The sequence below is a fragment of the Meles meles genome, chromosome 4 (assembly GCF_922984935.1).
Source record: "Meles meles chromosome 4, mMelMel3.1 paternal haplotype, whole genome shotgun sequence".
Taxonomy (NCBI): Eukaryota; Metazoa; Chordata; class Mammalia; order Carnivora; family Mustelidae; genus Meles; species Meles meles.
The window spans coordinates 38077362-38100760 of record NC_060069.1 but is presented as its reverse complement, the minus strand read 5'-3'; the positions used below and the strand labels follow the sequence as shown (position 1 = coordinate 38100760).

Sequence of the window (23399 nt, the reverse complement as noted above, 5' to 3'; positions counted from 1 at the left end):
TTTTGGACTGTTTGATTTTTTGATTATTGAGTTCTGAGAGTTCTTTCATGCACTAGGTACACACTTTGTCATCATCAGATTTGGTTTCCAAGTATCTTTTACTGAATATTTGATTTGAACAGACAGTTCACAAAAGTATATGGACAACAAATAAGCCCATGAAAAGATACTCTCCAGCATCTGTCATTATGGAAATGCAGATTAAATCCAAATGAGATAGCACCACACACCTATTAGAATGGCTAAAATTTTCAAAAACCACCACTGTAAGCATTAGCTTACAGCCTACTTATGATCCGACCATTCCACTTTAGGAGAAAAGGAAACATGTGCATCTAGACATAATGTTTCTTTTTTTTTTTTTTTTAAATATTTATTTATTTATTTATTTGACAGACAGAGAGAAATCACAAGCAGGCAGACAGGCAGGCAGAGAGAGAGGAGGAAGCAGGCTCCCTGCTGAGTAGAAAGCCTGATGCGGGGTTTGATCCCAGGACCCTGGGATCATGACCTGAGCCGAAGGCAGAGGCTTTAACCCACTGAGCCACCCAGGCGCCCCCATAATGTTTCTAACAGCTTTATTTCCCATCGCCAAAACTGACATAACTCAATGTCCATTAATAGGTAAATGGATAAACAAATGGTATATTTATATGATGGAATACTACATGGAAATAAAAAGGAATAAATTCTTGATACATGCAACAGCATAGATGAATCTGAAATTATGTCAAATGAAAGAAAACAGAACCCCCCCAAAAAGAAGTATGTACTTTGTGATTCCACTTATATGAAACTCTAGTAATATAAACTGATTTATAGTGACAGAGAGCAGGCCACTGGTTGCTTGGGGAGAGGGTGGCAGGATGGAGGAGAAAGTTTACAAGGGGACATGAGCATACTTTTGTGGGTGATGTTCACTATCTGAACATACTGTGTGTATGGTCTCATGGGCATTTACACATGCTAAATCTCATCAAATTATACACACTAAATATGTGTAGTTTATTGTATGTCAATTATAACACTGTAAATCTGTTAAAACCAAAACAATAGAATGCAGGCCTTTTAGGCTATGCTTCAGGAAAGACTGACTATAAAATTTCCAAATAAAAACTGAGTTAAAAATCTAAGTATTTTAACTACATGATAATAAACATCTATTCTGAAAACAGCTGAAACTATGATTCAACATTTTTAGTTCACTGACAAAATAGCATAGTTTAAAACAAAAGTAGGTCTATGACAAGGCAAGATTTTTTGCTTTGAAACTTTTCCTTACTTTCGTCCAATGATGATGGACATCCATTGTTCCTAGCATCACATGGCCCACTGCACTCATCCCGGATCGGTCTGTAAATATTATTGTACATCCTGATAATAAAACACAAATCCTTTGGTCACTGTCCAGAGATGCTTCATTTTTTAGCATTATGCAAATAACAACTTAAATTTAGTACACAAATTCAGGGTGAAATTCAGTAGAAGCTTAAAGGCTAATTTTTTATTTTTTAAAGATTTTATTTATTTATTTGAGAGAGAGAGCACAAGCAGGGGAACAGCAAGCAGAGGAGGAGGCAGGTTCCCCGCTGAGCAGGGAGCCCCATGCGGGACTTAATCCCAGGACCCCGGGATCATGATCTGAGCCAAAGGCAGACACTTAACTGACTTAACCATCCAGGTACCCAAGGCTGATTTTAAAAAAAAATTTTTTTTTTAAGATTTATTTTAGAGAGAGGGAGAGAAAGAGAGAAAGCGAGAAAGCATGGGCATGCACATCTGAGGGAGGGCAGAAGGGAGGGGCAGAAGAGGTGGAAGAAAATCCCAAGCAGACTCTGTGCTGAGCTCAGAGTCGGCCACCTGGCTCCACCTCAGGACCACGAGATCCCGACCTGAGCTGAAATCAAGTCAGTCGCTTAACAGACTGAGCCATCCTGGCATCCCTTAAAGGCTAATTTCATGTCATTGTTTTAATCAAAGGAACAGATTTTAAAATTCAGCTGTGATAAAGTCCCATCTGTAAGGGCTTTTTAACACTTTGTTTACATCCACAATTTACAGATGTGTATAGCAGCTGAGTGATATTTTAAAAGAAAGTGCAAATTGTTTACCTTTTGCATTTTTTAGTGATTCCAAGTTCTGCTGTGCTAAGCGGCCTAAACTATGCAGCTGGCTACAGCGATGGGCGACGCCCCAGCTCCTCTGCCACCTGGTACAAAAGAGCACACAGGTGCATTAACACCAGGCGGCCCTGCGGGAGGAGGCCTCCTTCACCCCCAGCTGCCTGATTCCTGCGAAAACCAGGGAGTTTCTCAGGTAGGCATATGGTTTCCAACTAGCTAATTTTTTTATGAAGCAACCAAATGGAAAATGAATGGTTTGCCAGAGAGTAAAAATATTACGACTATGTTCAGATACCCAAACATTTAAAACAAGCAAATACACTATGCTGTTGTTATTTTAAAATAAGGGAATGAAACGGGGAACACTTAAGAAAACCTTTCTCATTTCCACATCATTCAGTGATGACGATTTTGTTTCTGATTTAAGTTCTAATTAGGAACTCTAGGTCTAGAGTCTAGATCAAGATCAGATCCTTTTCATCTATTCTAGAGAAAGTGATTTTTTTAATGACATGCAATGCACTCATTTTCTAAATGAGCACTGAATCTTAGTGACGGAACGGACCCTGACATCCGTACGGTGTCACAGAGGCACTGGTGTACAAATGTAGAGACCACTGGTCTCCAGAAGCATCAGAACATCCCTCTTTGAATTCTAATTCTGTGATTTACTGGCTCTGGGACCTGGAGTAAGTCCGTTTTAGGCTTCCTAATGTTTCCATTTCATACATACAAGTGGGATCACTTCCCCCCGCACCAGCAGCATAAATCAAAGGAATAACGTTTGTGGAGGAGGAAGGCACCCAAAACAAGCTCTCAAAAAACTTAGGTTCCTCCATCCTCTCACTAATTCTGATGAATGTCATTGCTGGTAAAGTGGATTTTCAATGAACCCACAGATGACAGATGTAATCTCAAAGAATACTATGATAAAGCTACTAAATACAGTTCTTATTAATAACTGGTCTTTCACACAGGTGGCTCAGAGTTAGAAACAATGTCCTTGGTCACAATGTTTCCATCTTTTGGAGGCGTGGCTGATTTTCCAATAGTGGAAAGCCATCATACCCATGATCCTCAGATGTTTTGGTCTCAGAAAGCTTTTGCACTCCTAAAATTGGGGAACCCAAGGAATTTTTGTTTATATGTTTCATATTTACTGACATTTACCATGGCAAAAATCAAAGCTGAGAAATTTTGACACCATATTGTAATATAATGCTTATTTCTTTTTATGTTAAGAAATCCTTGAAAACATCCTTTAACTTTCCTAATTCCAGTCTCTTTGATAGTTCATTTAGAATTTATACTAGAAAAAGGTATTTTGTGTGCATACATTTATTTTACAAACTTTTAAAAAGAATCTTGTTGTTTAGGTTTTGGTGAGAAGTCCACGCTACTAAACTGGAATTCGAAGAATCTGTATAATCAAAGCAGGGCCTAAAAATACTGACGTGATGATAAAAAAGCAGCCATCAGCAGAAATCCAAACATCCCACACACCCCAAGTCTACACACTTCCCTTGAAATCCAAATTATCTTATAAAGGTATGATTTAAAAGAAGCCCCAAAAAACCATTATCATTTGAATATATAAGAACAAAACATGTATTATCAATACTCCATAGGCACAAGAAAAAGGTGTTATGATAACCAAATAGTCATTTAGTTCAAAAGAAAGAAAAAAAATCCTGATAATGAAGGTTGAAAAAAATAAAACAGGTTACAACAAACAGTAATAGAAATGTTCAAGCACAAAAATGGGCAACAGTTTCTCAGTTCCTGTAATGGGTGGTTCCCCCCATGCCCGAATCACACTAGGGCCCCCTTTTACCTTCCGTACTGTTTTAATAGCTGTTAAATCTGTTTTTATAATAAATGCCTATTACCTTTATATAACTGATTTCCAGGTTAGTGAAAACGTCTTTAAAAAGTCATGCTATAAAACACAGAACCAAGAATACGATACCCATATTTTCTGTCTCCCTTACTCATTTTAAACTTGAATACTGATCTCACAGGATGGATAATAATTATTTTTTATATATTATTGCATATGGAAAAGGATATTTTTCTTATAAACATTAAAAAATTAAACTCTTATGCTAAAAATGTCAGTATCTAAACCTTATTTCACAATTGTAAACAAGAGATTGATAGAAGTTTTCTTATATAGATGAACATTTGACTACTTTCAGAAAAAGATAACTGAAGGCTATTTATAGTTATTAGAATAATTACAGTGAAAGATGCAAATATTTGCTGGAATATTTTCTGCTGGAAAGCTTGTGACCTGCAGATAACACATGCTTATTTTAGTCTCTAAATTAGGTTCTGTCACTGTTACCTGATGTCTGAGAGCTGCAGCTGATGAGACAGATCATCCTTTAAACGATCTAGCTCTTTTCTAAGGGGCAAACTGTTCTTCAGTTTTTTAACTGCACTTTTCCCATTGTTATCTAACCAGGATCTAGGAAAAAAAAAAAAAAGAGAGAGAGAGAGGGAGAGAGAGATACACTTTAAATACCGACTCTAAGGCAAACATTTGTAGTACTAAAAGATACAAGTGCTGCAGTAAAGCAGCCCCAGTGTTAAACTAAGTTTCCAGTCAAACCTCTACCAAATTATAGACAAAACACAAGGTGGGGAGAGTTGACTAGAGCCGGAAGTAACAGACTTAACTTCCACTGGGCATGTGGTAGGGAAGCAGTGAGCACTAGGGGAATACACAGACCTACCTGAAAGGACAGCTGTTTTGGGAGACTCTGTGGTAAAAAGAGACTGGGCTGGTAAGGTCTGGCCACTGGAGGGACTTGGGTAGAGATATGGAGGAGTAAGCATGGAAGGCTCAGGGCACTAATAATTAAGATTAAACTAAAGAAGAAATTGGAATCTACCAAGCTAGAACCCCCGAAGTAATCTTCCAAGTTCCTTCATTAGTACATGTCCACTGCCCTTCAGGACACGTCCACTGCCCTTTAGAACACGTCCACTGCCCTTTAAGTGTGCCACCAGCACCATTACATGTGTCTTTTCGGTTTGACTTTTCATCTTCTCAGTTGTACCATAACATTACTTCCACATTTGCTCTGGTAGAAGTGGCAGTTCCACCTTCCCTGGGGAGAATAGGAGTGAATGACGGATGTATAGGAGTGAAGATTTAGCACAGCCCACTGAAAACTGTGATACACATAAGGGAGAGGTTTTGGAGTATCTTGAATTTTTAAACATTTATCCCATCTCTAGAAATCTAAGAACAGGTTTAGCATAGTTAAATTTTAATTTTTATATATATACAAAGGAAGTCATCATAACTAGAATATGACTTAACAGGTGCTAGCAGAATAGACTTTTAAAAAATTATCAAGTTGATAATCTTGAAACCAATAAAATCCTTATGCATCTATAGAATATTTATTTGAAATGCTTGATACTGTGTTGTGTGGGGATGTAAGGAAGATAAAAGTGTTCTGCAAAGGAAGACACATCTACTAAGCAATAGAGAGATAAGAAATTAGGATATATGAAGGGCACCTGGGTGGCTCAGTCAATTACGCATCTGACTTCTGCTCAAGTCATGAACCCAGAGTCCTGGAATCGAGTCCTACCTTGGGCACCCTAAAAATATTTTATTTGACAGAGAAAGGAGAGAGCTCACAAGTAGGGAGGGCAGCAGGCAGAGGGAGAGGGAGAAGCAAGTTCCCCACTGAGCAGGGAGCCTGATGGGGGACTCCCTCCCAGGACCCTGGGATCACGACCCAAACTGAAGGCAGACGCCTAACCAACTGAGGCACCCAGGCTTCCCTCAATAATATATTTTTAAAAAGAATAGTAATAGTTTTTTTAAAGCTTTACTGATGTACCAAAAACCATAAGTTACCTAGAAATAAACCTAACCAAAGAGGTGAAAGACCTGTACTCTGAAAATTATAAAACATGGATGAAAGAAATGGAAGATGACACAAAGAAATGGAAAAACCTTCCATGCTCATGGATTACAAGAACAAATATTGTTAAAATGTCTATACAACCCAAAGCAATCTATAGATTTAATGCAATCTCTATCAAAATACCAACACTGTTTTTCACTGAACTAGAACAAACAATCCTACAATTTGTATGGAACCACAAAAGACCCCAAATATCCAAAGCAATCTGGAAAAAGAAAAACAATGTGGGAGGCATCAAAATTCCAGACTTCAAGTTAGATTACAAAGCTGTAGTGATCAAAAATATGGTACTGGCACAAAAATAGACATCGCTCAATGGAATATAATGGAAATCTCAGAAATGGACCTACAACTATGTGGTCAATTAATCTCGAGTAAAGCAGGAAGGATTGACTATGCAATGGGAAAGAGACGGTCTCTTAAACAAATGGTGTTGGGAAAACTGGACAGCAATATGCACAAGAATGAAATTGGACCACCTTCTTACATCCTAAACAAATACAAATTCAAAATGGAGAAACCCAAATATGAGACAGGAAACCATTAAAGTCCTAGAGGAGAACACAGGCAACAATCTCTTTGACATTGGCCAGAGCAAAGTCTTACTAGATAAGTCTTCTGAGGCAAGGGAGACAAAAGCAAAAATGAACTATTGGGACTTCATCAAAATAAAAAGCTTCTGCATAGTGAAGGAAACAATCAACAAAACTAAAAGGTGGCCCACATAATGGAAGATATTTGCAAATGACATATCTGATAAAGGGTTAGTATCCAAAACACTTAAAAGAGCTAATCAAATTCAACACCTAAAAAACAAATAATCCAGTTAAAACAAGGGCAGAAGACAAAAATAGACATTTTTCCAAATAAGACATCTAAATGGCCAATAGACACATGAAAAAATGCTCCACATCACTCATTGTTGGGGAATTGCAAATCAAAACCACGAGATAGCACCTTGCATGTGTCAGAATGGCTAAAACTAACACCACCTGAAACAACAGGTGTTGGTGAGGATACGGAGAAAGGGGAACCCCCTTGTACCACTGGTGGGCATGCACCTGACACAGACACTCTGGAAAACAGTATGGAGGTGTCTCAAAAAGTTAAAAATAGAATTAACCTATGATTCAGCAATTGCATTACTAGGTATTTATCTAAAGGATAGAAAAATACTGATCCGAAGGGATACATGCACCCTAATGTTTATAGCAGCATTACCAACGATTGCCAAGTTATGGGAAGAGCCCAAATGCCCATCAACTGAAGAATGGATAAAGAAGATGTGGTATATATATACTATATACATGACAGAATATTATTCAGCCACCAAAAAGGAATGAAATCTTGCCATTTGCAACAACATGGATGGAGCTAGAGTGTTATCATGCTAAGTGAAATAAGTAACTCAGAGAAAGACAAATACCATGTGGTATTATTCAAATGCGGAATTTAAGAAACAAAACAAGTGATTATAGGGGAAAAAGAGAGCAATGAAAACCAAGAAACAGACTCCTAACTACAGAGAAAAAACTGATGGTTAAAGAGGGGAGGTGGGTGCGGGATGGGTGAAATAGGCAATGGGGATTAAGGGGTGCACTTGTGATGAGCACCAGGTGTTGTAGGGAAGTGCTGAATCACCAAATTCTACACCTAAAACTAATATTACACTGTATGTAACTGGAATTTAAATTAAATAAAAAGAAAAGCTTTAATGAAATGTAATATATATATATACCAAACAAGTCATCTATTGTTAGTATGTTCTCAGTGTTGTGCAATCACCAGCACAATCAATTTTAGGACTCTTGCATCACCCTAATAAGAAATCATGTACCCATGAGCAGTTACTTCAATACTTCCCTCCAGCTCTTAGCAACCACTAATCTACTTCCTGTCTCACAGATTTGCCAATTCTGATTGTAGATGGACTCATGCAATATGTGGTCCACTGTGGCTGCTTCTTTCTCTTAGCATAATGTTCTCAAAGTGGGGCGCCTGGGTGGCTCTGTGGGTTAAGCCTCTGCCTTCCGCTCAGGTCCTGATCTCAGGGTCCTGGGATCGAGCCCCGCATCGGGCTCTCTGCTCAGCGGGGAGCCTGCTTCCCTCTCTGTCTCTGCCTACCTCTCTGCCTGCTTATGATCTCTCTCTCTCTGTCAAATAAATAAAATCTTTTTTAAGGGGCACCTGGGTGGCTCAGAGGGTTAAGCCTCTGCCTTCCGCTCAGGTCATGATCTCAGGGTCCTGGGATGGAGCCCCGCATTGGGCTCTCTGCTCAGCCGGAAGCCTGCTTCCCTTTCTCTCTGCCTGTCTCTCTCCCTACTTGTCATCTCTGTCTGTCAAATAAATAAAATCTTTAAAAAAAAAAAAATCTTTTTTAAAAAAATTTAAAAAATGAATACAGGAATATCATGTACAAGGTGTAAAGTTAGATGCAAACTGAAGACATTTAGTTTAGTTCCTAGGTTCATGATTCTTTTTAGATAAAAATATTTCAATAATGCTGGGGCACCTGGGTGGCTCAGTTGGTTATGTGTCTGCTTTCAGCTCAGGTCATGAGGAATCAAGCCCCAGGTCAGGCTCCCTGCTCAGCGGGGAGTCTGCTATTCCTTTTCCCTCTGCCTGCTGCTCCCCCTGCTTGTGTTCCCAGTCTCTCTTTCTCTAACTCGCTCTCTCTCAAATAAATACAATCTTAAAAAAAATATTTCAGTAACTCCCAAGAAGTTCAGTTTTTCATGGATTTAAGAGGATGAAAAGGAGAGCCATGATCCAAATCACAATAAAATTAAGATGGCAGAAATTTCAAACTCCTAGGCCTCAAACTGCATGGACCAAGTAAGGCATTTACACAAATAGCTTTTCAAACTTCTTGGATGGCAATCCATACAAAGAAATTTTTTTTCACAGTAAGAACTTTTAAATGGTGACTCAGTATATACACACATGCACACACATGTATGTTTCTACATAACTAAAACAAGTATTTTGAGAAACACTACTTAAACTTACTGAAAACATATATTTTTAAAAATGTAAAAAAAGACAAAAGCAAAAGCAAAACCACTTTGCTGATCCCAAATCACTAAGTTGCATACTTGCAATGTGAAAAACACTGACTTAGCCTACAGGAAAGGAAAGAATAAATAAATGCATAATACCAGGTAAATCATGACTAAAATTTTCAAATGTTCTACAGAAATAGTTCCAAGGTTATAGTTGTCCAATGCGGCATTTTGTGAACACTAAGATTGATTTAGAACTTCCACAGTGAAAGTGAAATATAACTCCTTGAACAAAATTCAAATGCAAAAAATGGAAGTCTGACATTTACTGGATTTCAGTGCATGATAGAATAGCATTTCAATGGCCTTTCTATAGTTCCATGACATGTTTTTTTCTTTGGAAAAGGTATTTCATATGGGATTATTTGTTTAGACAGAAATGGATCCCACTGGCTCCTTCTAAGCACAAATTAAAATTCATTTTGTTATAATATTATTCAGAAATTAGAGAATATACCCAAAATGTGGACATATTAAAACCTACAACATGTCTATGGAGTGGAATTTCCCAATTTTTTTGAGACTGGCAAACTTCTATTACAGTATAGAAAAAAAACTCTTGAGGTATTAAAATTTTCATTTTATCCATTTTATATGGTTATACAGTAAAGTGATTTCAAAGTAAGATAAAGTACAACTTGCCAAGAAATTCAGAATTACATAGCATGTCCTAAACATGGATTGAAATGTAACTACCACTTTTAAAAAAATGTAATTACCAGGTGTAATATGAAAACAGATTGAACGGAGCTTTATAATGTGGTAATAATTCTATTTAAAAAAAAAATCCTGACTGATTTATTTTCCCAATTTCTAGGTTTTATTTCACAACAGTAAGGGACGACTTCAGTTTACACTAAAAACACTGCTATTATATTATCTATTTAAAACACTGTATCTTGGGGACGCCTGGGTGGCTCAGCGGGTTAAGCCTCGCCTTCGGCTGGGTCATGATCTCGGGGTCCTGGGATGGAGCCCCGCATCGAGCTCTCTGCTCAGCAGAGAGCCTGCTTCCCCTTTCCCCCTGCCTCTCTGCCTACTTGTGATCTCTGCTCAGCAGGGAGCCTGCTTCCCCCTCTCTGCCTGCCTCTCTGCCTACTTGTGATCTCTGTCTGTCAAATAAATAAATAAAATCTTTTAAAAAAATTGTATCTTGAAATATTAGAAGAAATTATTACAAATAATAGAGGAAAGTTAACAAATGCTTTCAAGAATAACTTTTGAGCAGGTGAATACAATTTATAAATCAAGTGAAGATCAGTTTGATGTAAATTTGAAGAATTATCATTTTTATGCTCTTTGTGACTAACTTGAACAGCATATGGCCAAAATGACCATGGTGGCTAATAAGTTTTGGCTGTCACGGGTACCCTAAATCTTACAAGGCAGCATCACTCAATTCATGAGTTGAAAGCTCTCCAATGATTTAATGATTTTATAATTATTTTAAAATAATTACAAATTTAAAAAATTAATAATTGAAACAAGAAATTGATACAGATACCATTCTGACTTTTATGATAAAAGCTCCTGGAATCCTTACTGGGAAAAACTCACCTAAAACCAACTGTTGAGTAAGTCCTCAGTAGAGTACCTTCAAAGTGGGCAGTATCTGTGTCTGGGAGAAGGTCAAGACTGGCTCGAAAGGGTTTGGAGCTGCTCATACTCATAGCAACCTACTTAACTTCCACTGTAGCCTCTGCATGTAATTACCTTCAATCATCTCTTCTGTTTTTCTAAACCATTTTTTAAAATCATCAATTTCTACCTTACCATGACTATTCTTTTTTTAATAAATCAATAAAATCAATTTCTTTTTTTTTTTTTAAGATTTTATTTATTTGACAGACTGAGATCACAAGTAGGCAGAGAGGCAGGCCAAGAGAGAGAGAAGGGGAAGCAGACACCCTGCTGAGCAGAAAGCCCGATGCGGGGCTCAATCCCAGGACCCTGAGATCATGACCTGAGCCGAAGGCAGAGGCTTTAACCCACTGAGCCACCCAGGTGCCCCTATACATCAATTTCTATCTTCATTACTTCTGATCTGTCATTATCATTCCCAAAGTCACATTTTCATTCTGGTTTTGTTTATAAAGAGAATTGGAACAATTAAAAATTGAACAATTAAAATCCACATATTTAGGGAGGTGATTTGCCCCCCTAGTTACATACATACACAGAGACAGACCATCACACAGACATGTACGCACATGCCTTCAGCCAGGTTATTTGTCTCCCTTTCTGTACTAGACTACTACTTTCTTGTCTCTCCAGCTTTATTTGGAATCTAGCTAGATAACAAGGGCAGGGATTCCTGAGTTAGTATAGGTAGTCCACAAAGTAAATGTTCTGCCAGTAGATAATTAAAGATAATTTATGATGTAATAAATGAGAATCCTCTGGTAAGCCATGAACTCTTTAGGTACAACTATAGGAACAGAATATGGGTGGTGTTGATGGAGTCCAAAAAGGACTTACTCAAAAAAACATTAATGGTGACTTGACAAACAGGACAAGTAAAAGGGAAATATTTCATACATGGTTTTTATAATTAAAAATTATTCTTTCTCAATATGTTCCAGATGATATTTTTAAATTTAGATATAATTGACATATAACATTAGTTCCATGTATAAAACATAATGATTTAATATTGGTATATATTACAAAATGATCACCGTCGTAAGTCTAGTTAACAGCCATCACCACACATGGTAACACATTTTTTTCTTGGGATGAAAACTGAGAAGATCTTTTCTCTCAGCAACTTCCAAATACATAATACAGTATTATTAACCACAGTCCCCACACTATACATTATTATATCACTAGGACTAATTTATTTTATAGCTGATAGCTTATACTTTCTAACCATCCAGATGATATTTTCAAATGTTGTCTCCAAGCACTTCTATCATGTATGGATTATTACACTAAAGGACATTACTGCTGAGCTATCTGAAGAAACTGGAAATGTTTAACACATGAAAAAAACTTTTTTTTATAGTCTTAGGTGTATATCTTTTCTCTACTTACCAGGGGTAACCTGCAGAGCAGAATTTTTAAAACTTAAGACAAAACAATCCCCTGTATGCATGTTTGGTATCAAAAGACTACAAATTAAATATAGTTGGAAGTACTCGGGCAACTTAAGAAAAATGAAATCTTTTTCATAATGGTTACTGGATTAACTATATTGATAGAAATTACTTTTCTTGGAAGATCAGACTTTCATTCTAAATATGAACTACAAATAAGTTTAGTAAAATAAGAACTTTTACATACGTTAGGGTTGTTTCCATTCTTGAGACTTGTTCGAGGTCTTCATGAGGGTCTTTAAATCCAGTAAAGTAGTAGTAAGATTTGTCCCACTTGATGGGCCTGTCAGACATCCTTTTAGCCTCCTTGAGAGGCTGGGAATGCACATTAGTATTCAAGCTTTGGATATGTTCAACAGATAAACTGCAGGAGTTGAGAATATATAATACTGTGCTTAGCAGATCTCTGGTGTGCAAAGTAAATTTGACTGCTCGAAATCCTAGAGAATATAATTCCCCCAAACAATTAATACAGATGATTATTCACTTATTTAAAAACACCTTTCCAAACAATAAAAATAAAATAATCATCTTTTAAAAACATTTGATTACTGATTAAAAACTATCCTACTGGCAAATAATCTGTAAACAGAGAACTACTTCCCTTGTCCAAAACTACACTGCAGTATCCTTACCTTCATGAATTGCTCCGTCAGTTCTCTGACTAGTTTGGCGCTAGAGACCTCCAGCCCATAGAGGGGATTTAAAATATTTTCAGTGCTGCCCATAAATTTGGTCTCGACAGTCTAAGAGATGGAAAAGCTCTCTTATGAGCAAGGGTCCATGAAAGACAGTTCCTGGCACTAAGACAAAGGGGGAGAGGAGGGGATGGGGAGGGTGTACTGTGACAGTGGTTCAGATGGGAGCAGCCAAAGAGACTAGTCTCAGGGGTGACACAAACCCATCTCGAATTTTCTCTGTGATTACAGGAGAGTATCTTCACACTTGTCCACACAACTACTTAATAACTCAACATTTTTTGGAAGGGATGTGAAATTCCCTAATTGTTTAGAAGTTAACACTTTACAATCTAGGTTTGATTATGGGTAGTCAGTGGGCTAAGATTAGTAATCTTCACTTGTTACAACCTCAACGGGAAATCTGTTTTCTCCTTTTTTTCTCTTCATTACTGGGGGTAGGCATGATTCTAGCTGAATTTACGTAACTTCTCAACACCCCACCAACCGTGTGATTATCATCTCTCTGCAAATGTGAAGAAACAGGAAGAATGCAGAGCAAGGGCTTAAATCTGAGTTGACTCCAAGCCCAGTATTTTCTCCATAACAGCATGCTGATTCTTTTTCATTTTTAAAAAGTACTTTTAATTGGTTTTGAAAATTTTAACATTATTATATAAGTACTGTGAAATTAAGGATACATATAATAAAAATAAAAGTCTCCTTTTAAAAAGGATAAAACCTCACATCTTTATTAGATTTATATTTAGAAATTTATATATTTAAATATATATATTAGATTTATTAGTCACATCTATAACATACCTGCACTATTTCATATGGGAGCTACTAGCCCTATGTGGCAGTTTAGAATTAAACTAATGCAAATTAAACAAAATTAAAATTCAGTTTCTGCCCAGCCACCCCCAGTTTGTTTTGTGAGATTAAGAGTCATTTATGGTTTGTCTCCCTCCCAATCCCATCTTGCTGGGGGGAGGTGGGATTGGGAGAGGGGGAGGGGGCTATGGACATTGGGGAGGGTAAGTGCTATCGTAAGTGCTGTGAAGTGTGTAAACCTGGCGATTCACAGATCTGTACCCCTGGGGATAAAAATACATTATATGTTTATTAAAAAAAAAAAAATTTGGAAGGGGAGGCGAACCATAAGAGACTATGGACTCTGAAAAACAACCTGAGGGTTTTGAAGGGTCAGGGGTGGGAGGTTGGGGGAACAGGTGGTGGGTAATGGGGAGGGCACGTTTTGCATGGAGCACTGGGTGTTGTGCAAAATGAATGAATACTGTTACGCTGAAAAAATAAATAAAATGGAAAAAAAAAATTCAGTTTCTGGTCATGCCAACATTTCAAGTGCTCAACAGTCACATGGCACTTGTGCCCGCTATATTAGTGTGAATGCAGAACATTTATATCATCACAGAAAGTTCTCTTGGACAGTTGGACTGCTCTAGACCTTTTCTGTGTGCCTTTGTATGTTCATTACATACAATATATGCTATTCATTTACACAAACACACACCTACAGTTTGAACTGTTTCCTTTTAATATGTAAACAGTATCATTCTAGACATATTACTTTGAACTTGCTTTTGTTACTTAAACTTGGTGACTCTTCCATGTCTGTATGTATGGATCAATGTATGGATCAATCCATTTTTTTATTAGCAGTTATATATATCAGTCCATACAATGAAGGAAACGAAGCATAATTTCTTTGACATTTCTGAAACTGATGGGACATAAAAGCTTTTATTTTTCACTTTTTTTTTTTTAATATTTTATTTGTTTATTTGACAGAGAGAGATCACAAGTAGGCAGAGAGGCAGGCAGAGAGAGAGGAGGAAACAGGCTCTCTTCTGAGCAGAGCGCCCGATGCGGGGCTCGATCCCAGGACCCTGAGATCATGACCTGAGCTGAAGGCAGAGGCTTTAACCCACTGAGCCACCCAGGCGCCCCTACTTTTCACTTTTTATATAAGGCTGAAATGTATTTTCTTTTTTAAGATTTTATTTATTTATTTATTTATTTATTTTTTTTTAAAGATTTTATTTATTTATTTGACAGACAGATCAGAAGTAGGCAGAGGCAGGCAGAGAGGGGAGGGGGAGAAGCAGGCTCCCTGCTGAGCAGAGAGCCCGATGTGGGACTCGATCCCAGGACCCTGGGATCATGACCTTAGCCGAAGGCAGTGGCTTAACCAACTGAGCCACCCAGGCACCCCAAGATTTTATTTATTTATTTGACAGACAGAGATCACAAGTAGGCAGAGAGGCAGGCAGCAAGAGAGGGGGAGGCAGGCTCCCCGCTGAGCAGAGAACCTGGGATCACGACCTGAGCCGAAGGCAGAGGCTTTAACCCACTGAGCCACCCAGGCGCCCTGAAATGCATTTTCTTATCTTTAGCACTGATGACCGATGTCACAATTTCAATCATTCTCAAGAGATACACATTCTGCTTGCCACACAGAGTTAAGGAATCTAGAACATGCAAACTAAGAAAGTTTTTTTAGCTGAATTCCCTGAATCATTTTATGGTAAAGTGAGAAATACTAGTAGGGGAGTTGTTCTGGCTGGTGAGAGAAGAAAGTAAAGTCCTAATTCCTGTGTTTGAGGGTAGGAAGAGCTCAGTCAAGGATAAATCTGTTTCTACCTTATCAATCCCATTAATTATTTAACTGAATGTAAGGGCTAAGGAATGCACATATGCTTTATTGGAAAACAGTACATCATTAGTTTAGTTTGGATTTTGGCGTTTTTTGGCTATTTGTATATATTGTTTCCTGAACTATCTAGCCATTGTCTTTGCCCATTTTTGTAATGGAGCTACTTTGTGTTTTCCTTCTGGTTTCTAAGAGCTCTTTGTACATTATCTTTTTGTCATATATGCTGTATTATCTTCCACTTAGAATTCATTTTTTTCTGTAATCCATTTTTGTTTAATGAATGGCTCAAAGTTTACCATTAATGAAAGGATTTTTGTCTTTATTCAGTCCCTGCTGCCTACAGTTACTTGTTTTAGTATTAACTCACAGAAAGCTCCCAGTGAATCTTCTACTTGTTTGAAGGAAGTTTATTTCCTCATAGGCCATCAAAAATGAAGAAGTGATGGGGCGCCTAGGTGGCTCAGTGGGTTAAAGCCTCTGCCTTTGGCTCGGGTCATGATCCCAGGGTCCTGGGATCGAGCCCCGCATCGGGCTCTCTGCTCCGCGGGGAGCCTACTTCCTCCTCTCTCTCTGCCTGCCTCTCTGCCTACTTGTGATTTCTCTCTGTCAAATAAATAAAAAAAAAAAAAAAAATGAAGACGTGATTTAAGCTTTAATTTTAGTAATGAAAATCAGTAGTAACCATTTTACCTTATTGCCATTTAATTAGGAATGATCTTAATTTTATAATCAGATCAAGAGGTTAAAGACATTAAATACTTGTCAGAGTGCCATCTCTGTCATACAGGCAAAGGTAAAAATGATTACTAACAATATTTTTAAAGAAGAACAGATAATGTAGCATATAAATCACATTAGACTAGGATTAAGGAGACATTTGTTCTAGTACCAGCTCTGTCCTTAATTTGCTGTGTGAAACCTCTTAAGTTTCTGAGTTTCCCTCTGTTTGCTCCTTCCCTAACAAATAGACCTGGTTTATTTTTTAACTCCACATGTAGTCAATATTCAAGACAAACCCAGTAGACGGTGATCATGAAAGTGGCAACTGTAGCTACTAGAAATGAGCCTGACTCTCCCAAATACAGACAAATAAAAATAGACTGGTGATAACATTCTTGTTTAAAAAACTGTAAAGGATATAATTTGCTCTCATACATTTCATCTGTTATAGAGAGAGAAATCATGAGATCTAAGTAGACCACTATACCTAAGTATTTTTGGTATTTTTCAATTCATGGCCTAATCTTGACTGTGTATTTATTAAAGAGTATTTATGAATATTTGGTCTTACACAGCGTATTTGTTATTGTTTACAATTTCAAATAGAATTATGTCATTTAGAGCAAAAAATGTAATTACTTATTATTACTACTATCATTTAAGCATTCTTCAGTAAAGCAATTCCTTCAAAACAGGGCTATGAGTTGACTTCTTGTCTTGGATAATGAGAATAGTGTCTATTTTTAATAAAACTCCCAAATCAGAGGTAGATGGAGAACAGTCAAGGAAATGAATTTCTGATTCCTGAACTCCCACATACAAACATGAGAGAGTAAGAAAACAGAGAAAATGTATTATCAAATGCTCATTCCTAGAGAGAATGGGTGGGAAGTTGTTTTCAACATAAAGATCCTATTTTAGTACTTTTTAGATCAAGTTCTTCCTTACTCCATGTAAGCACCCAAGAGCCCTGTGAGCCGGAAGTGTAAGGCAGGGGTCTTCACTGTGAGTGCTTCAGTACTTAAGACAGTACTTAACCTCTTCCATGCTTCGGTACTTAAACATAGTACTTCAACTTTCTTATTTTAACAATGAAGAACAATAAAGAAGAAGTTAAGCTCTCACAGCTAGTCACTGGCAGAGCTAGAAATAGATTCTAGGTTCCAAAAACCTATCAGATTTTGAGTTGTCTAACAGTTTGCTTCAGAAAAAAATTACAGCGCATCTTTTACTTGTTTTAATCTTAACTCAGAGAAAGCTCTTGGTAAACCTTTAAATTATTTTAAAGTTCATTCTAAAAATAAAGTTATTTCCTCAAGGATCACCAAAAGGATGATCCCTTTATTTAGATATTTAGAGGAATGATAGACCTGTATCTACCTATCTACCCTTAATTTTAAATATTTTTGGATCAGGGTTAAAGCAGTAACAAAGGGCCAAAAAGAAGGCTATCTATTAAGACTGACTAAAAAGAGCCTACAGCTTGAGTTGAAAGGCTTGGCTGGGTTCAATACCCACATTCCATCTCCAGTCTTGGGAAAATCCCTGCACATAATTTACTTGGGCAAATACTATCTACTTCATGGGGTACTTTGATGGCTAAATAAGGGAATATAGGCTGTACTTTTTAAAAAATGTAAATTGTTATATACATGGTTAACACTTAAAATATGAACACAGGAGGTAAACAAAAAGGAACATTCAGTTTTACAGACAAAAAAGTTTAAACTCAAAAAAATGGCTTTTTCAAACACAGGTAGCAAGGAATAGAATCTAATTCTGAGAAAACAATCAAGTCAAATACACACACACACACACACACACACACACACACACACATATTTATGACCAAGGCTTCAATCCAAAGATATTCTGGCAATGGCAGAATTAATAAACATATTCATCACATAGCTTACAAGGGAAACACTAGAAATAAGAAAACATACCGGAAGTGCTAAAGAGTTCCTGGCCTTCAGAGGAATTCTGCTCTGTTTCTCTTACATAAAATGTAAGCTGAGTTGGTTTCAAAGATCTGAAGCCTGGTTTCTGGAGGTTTTCTAAGTAGACACTTAATCTCTTAAGAGAATTTTCATTGACTTCCTGGAAAAAAAACACCAAGGAGCATTTACACACAAAACAGAACAAGAAAATAACAGAATTTATATCCTGACCTTTAAACACGTTATTGAGGGTACTAAATAATTTAGTATTAAAAATGTTGGGATTTCAGGGGCACCTGGGTGGCTCAGTGGGTTAAAGCCTCTGCTTTCGGCTCAGGTCATGATCTCAGGGTCCTGGAATCAAGCCCCATATTGGGCTCTCTGCTCAGCAGGGAGCCTGCTTCCTCCTCTTTCCCTCTCTGCCTGCCTCTCTGCCTACCTGTGATGTCTGTCAAATAAATAAATAAATCTTAAAAAAAAAATGTTGGGATTTCATAGCTCTTTAATGAAGAATAAAGTTAGATCCACATTTTTTTTTAATTTATTTATTTGACAGACAGAGATCACAAGTAGGCAGAGAGGCAGGCAGAGAGAGAGGAGGAAGCAGGCTCCCCGCGGAGCAGAGAGCCCGATGCGGGGCTCTATCCCAGGACCCTGAGACCATGACCTGAGCCAAAGACAGAAGCTTTAACCCACTGAGCCACCCAGGCGCCCCTAGATCCACATTCTTAAGACATGTAACAGAACAAACTCTTTATGGCCAAGATGTGAAAAAAAGTAACTAAGTATTAGAAGAAAACATGTTGAACTCTTTTATAACTTTGATGTGGAAAAAGCCTAACTATTATTAAATATCTCTAATACATGATTGACAATACGTGATTGATAAGTCCACTCACATAAAAAAACTAAAAACTAAAAAAAAAAAGCACACAAAAAACCACACATACACACACACAATAAGCAGCTTACCAACAAATAAGCTACTGACAGAAAATATCTGCAAGTCATTTCTCTCTATAAAGAGCTCTTAAAATGACCATCCTGAGACTGGTTGAATTATGGTACATTCACTCAATGGAATACTATACAACCAAAAAGAAAAGAGAAAAAAGAATGTGGTATAGATATCTAGGAATTGACTTGGAGTTATTTCCAAGGTTGTTAAGTGAAAAGAAGAAACATCCTTTCGTGAAGGAATAGCTCTACAGAATCGCATAAATAGTAACCATGTTTCCTAACACTGTAGGTTTCTTCTCAGATACACTATATGATCTGAAATTAGGAACAATGAGTTTATTTTTGTCTGTTTAACTGATTGTAATATGCTGTTCTTAGCTACCATAGTTCAGTGGGCTGCTGAGGTACCTTTCCTGCTAGCGTTAAGACTAAATCTTTGTAATTCTGTTTTGCTACAAGTTTCTATGTTTGCCAAAAAGAAATATGCAGAACAACCCAGAAACCAATGAAAATGGTTATCTCCAGAAGTTATACGAATGGGGTAAAAGAAATGGGGATAGGAGTGAGACTTCTGAGTAAACTTTGTATTTAGTTTTGATTTTTGAAACCTAGAAATGTTTTCTGTATTTTAAAACTGAGTTAATGATCTCCCTGATATGAGGACGTGGAGATGCAACATGGGGGTTTAGGGGGATAGGAAACGAATAAATGAAACAAGATGGGATTGGGAGAGAGACAAACCATGTGACTCTTAATCTCAGAAAACAAACTGGGGGTTGCTGGGGGGAGGTGGGGTTGGGAGAGGGGGAGGGGGGTTATGGACATTGGGGAGGGTATGTGCTATGGTGAGTGCTGTGAAGTGTGTAAATCTGGCAATTCACAGACCTGTACCCCTGGGGATAAAAATACATTATATGTTTATAAAAAAAAAGAAAAAAAAAACTGAGTTAAAATGAAGAGGATTAAGAGTAGCTGTGCTTCACTTTGAGACCCTATTCCGTTGCTGCTTAGATAGCGCTTTCAGTCTATTTTCTAGAAAAGAGACAAGGGTGTTCCATACAAATGCAGAGAAGACTGGAATGAATGCACATGAGGGGCCAAGAAGGGTGAACTGCCATCCCAGAGCTTGCATTTTGGTGACAGTATGTCTAATATGGAAGGGAAATAAAAACAGTATCACAGGATATGGGGGACAGAGAGTTCTGGGAAGGAAGGCAGGGTGACAGTTTCACATAGGGCAATCTGGGAAAGCCTCATGAATGTGACACTTAAACAAGAAAGAAAAGGACAAACCACATCTACGTGACTGACCCCCCAGTAAAAACCCAGAAACCAAGGCGTGGCACAGAGTAGGCACTCAAATACAAGTCAAAAGAGTAAATGAAAATATAGCTGACTCTTCAACAACATGGGTTTGAACTTCATGGGACCATTCATACACGGATTTTTTTTTTGATTCATTATGATTTCTTAATAACATTTTATATTCTCTACCTTATTTTACTGTAAGAACATAGAATACAATACACATATCATGCAGAGTATGTGTTAACTATATTATTCGTAAGACTTCTGGTCAATAGTAGGCTATTAGTATTTAAGTTCTGGGAGAAGTCAAAGGTTATATGCTGATTTTCAAACGTGCAGTGGGTTAGTGTCCCAACCCCTGCACTATTCAAGGGTCAGCTATATTAATTTACTAGAATAATTACATTTTAGGCATATTGTGTTGAAGCTCTCCATGACCACTCTCAGGTTCAATTTGATAGAGGGATTTACAGAAATCAGAAAAACTGTTACACTCACAGTTATGGTTTATTACAGCAAAAGGATACAGATTAAAATCAGCAAAGGGAAAAGGCATGTAGGATAGAGTCCAGGAGAGGCCAGGTTCAAGGTTCCAGTTGTTCCCTCCCAGTGTATTTGCAGAGCTAGCACTTAATTCCCTAGGAACAATGTGTGACAATGTATGAAAAGTGTTGCCAACTGAGGAAACTCATTCAAGCCCTGGTGTCCAGCATTTTACTGGGCTCAATCAAGCAGGCATGTAGTGGCCATGTGACTGACCTTAGCTGTTCAAATAGTCTCCAGCACACCCAGAGGGACCCCAACATATGAAAACAGGCATTCACCAAAAATCACATTTTTAGCATAAAATATCTGGCATGGCCTGATAGCTCACACATACAAAAGATTCCCATCAGGCAGGATATTCTAAGGGCTCAGAGCTTCTCTCCTAGGAGGCAGTCAAGGGCTAATACCAAAGCCAGGCATTTCTTTGGAATGTAGAGTTTAAGTAACACATGCCTGCTGAGTTCACCTTTTGGAGTACACAGTAGTTTTAATAAAAAACAAAGATACATTGGTAGAGGAGGGAAAACATTCACCTACGACTAGGCATAATTTTTCCACATATGTTGGGTTTAAAAACTTTAAATAATTAACATCCTCAAAGTAATGGATATTTTTCTATTGATTCATTTTACTAATTAAATTTTTTTTCCACTGCAAGTAGAAAAAAACTATATAAAAATGTTCTAAATTTTTAAAAGTTCTAAATTCCTTTTAACATTAAACCAGGTATTAATGTTAAAGAAAATAAAGAGAACAAATGAAATAATATTGACCATCTTCACTAAGTTTATTATAAGTTACTTCTCATCTCCATCTGCATTCCTTGAGCACACAATAAGTGAGGCTGTAGGGAAGAGAACCAGCAGCATGCAACAGAAGGGAAAACTACTTAGGGCACTGAAAAACTTTCCTTGTAACCATCCTTAAATAACAGACTGACCATAGTGACAGAAGCCTGAAATTTTCTTTCAAACACTCAATTTTACTCCAAACACTGGTTCAGAAGACATTACTAATACTTTAAAGACTCTCCAAGATAGCTTTATTGCCCTCATAAAAAGTGACAGCCTTCATATATAGGGAAAAAACCTAGTCTATCTCCTGTGTGCCTTCTGTATATTCACACAAAATACTTGACTTCCGACATGTCTGGTCACCAAATGAGTGGAGGTTTTTCCCCACAATAAGCAATTCTCTTTGACACCAGCAGGAAGTCCTACAATTTAACTCAATTCTGACATTATATATCCAGAGACAGCATCAGATCCCACAGGTTAAGGGCTCAGTTTCCCAAGACTGTCCTCTCCCTCCGCCACCACACCCCCATATACACACTTCAGATGTCGTCACACCCGTTATCACTTGTGTTTTTGACCAATCAGCAATTTGCAGCAACCCCCTCCTTAGGTTCTATTAATTCACTAGAGCAGCTCACAGAACTCAGTGAAAAACTCATGTTTACCATACTACATGATATAATAAAGGACACAGATAAACAGTCAGCTGAAGAGAGACACAGGGTCTCAAGTGCAGGAGCTTTTGTCCTCATGGAGTTTGGGAGCACTACCCTCCAGGGTAGATATGTTTGCCCACCTGGAAGCTGTCTGAACCCCATACCACTGTAATTTTATGGAGGATTCCTCATGTAGGCATGATCAATTATTACGTCTGTTTCTAGCCCTTTTCTCCTCTCTGGAGGTTGAGGGTTGGGACTGAAAATTCCAAGCTTCTAATCATGCCTTGGTCCTTCTGGTGACCAGCTCCCATGTACGAGCCACCCAGGGTCACAGCACTGGAACAAAAGGTGTTCCTGGTGCTCCTATCATATAGGGATTTACAAGGGCTGTAGGAGTCAGGTGTCAGGGATGGGGCCAAAGACCAAAGAGCAGAACAAGAGATGCTTCTAGTGCTCTTCTCACTTAGGAAGTTACAAGAGTATCAGGAGCTCTGTGCCAGGAACTGGAAGCAGAGCCCAATGTATGGATTTTTCCATTCCCTCAGATTTCATAAAACATCAATAATCAGATTTTCAATTTTCAATATATTTTCAAAGCAAGTCAAAACACTGACTTTATTACTATAACAGAACAATCCAAATTTGTACAACTGTGTATTATATTGTGTCAAAAATTAGCAAAACTTCAGGTTTGAAATGGGGACTAAAGGTTAAATAAATAAATAAATGTTTACCCTTTCTCTGGGGTGCTGTCCAAAGAAATCTGGATGTACTGCAAAGTAGAATGGCCTCAAGGCATTGACGGCTTCAGCTCCTGATAAAGTTCTTGAGGAAAGAAACCAGTGTGGAAGTATTTTCTCTAGACATAACCTTTTAAAA

The 23399-nt window shown here is 37.7% G+C and overlaps 1 protein-coding gene across 7 annotated transcripts in view; it reads right to left on the bottom strand.

The window, feature by feature from the left end:
• Positions 1-23399, bottom strand: part of TCAIM (T cell activation inhibitor, mitochondrial) — a 58422-nt gene that overhangs the window by 9937 nt on the left and 25086 nt on the right. For 5 of the 7 annotated variants that reach the window (XM_046002160.1, XM_046002159.1, XM_046002153.1 and 2 more), the window contains exons 4-9: positions 23255-23390; positions 18257-18410; positions 12421-12673; positions 4471-4593; positions 2112-2209; positions 1283-1374 (exon numbers count right to left, since the gene is read on the bottom strand). In XM_046002160.1, coding sequence (XP_045858116.1) covers positions 1283-1374; positions 2112-2209; positions 4471-4593; positions 12421-12673; positions 18257-18410; positions 23255-23390 — 856 coding nt within the window. The remainder of the gene's footprint in view (positions 1-1282; positions 1375-2111; positions 2210-4470; positions 4594-12420; positions 12674-18256; positions 18411-23254; positions 23391-23399) is intronic. The other 2 variants (XM_046002157.1, XM_046002158.1) reach the window with 2 other exon arrangements.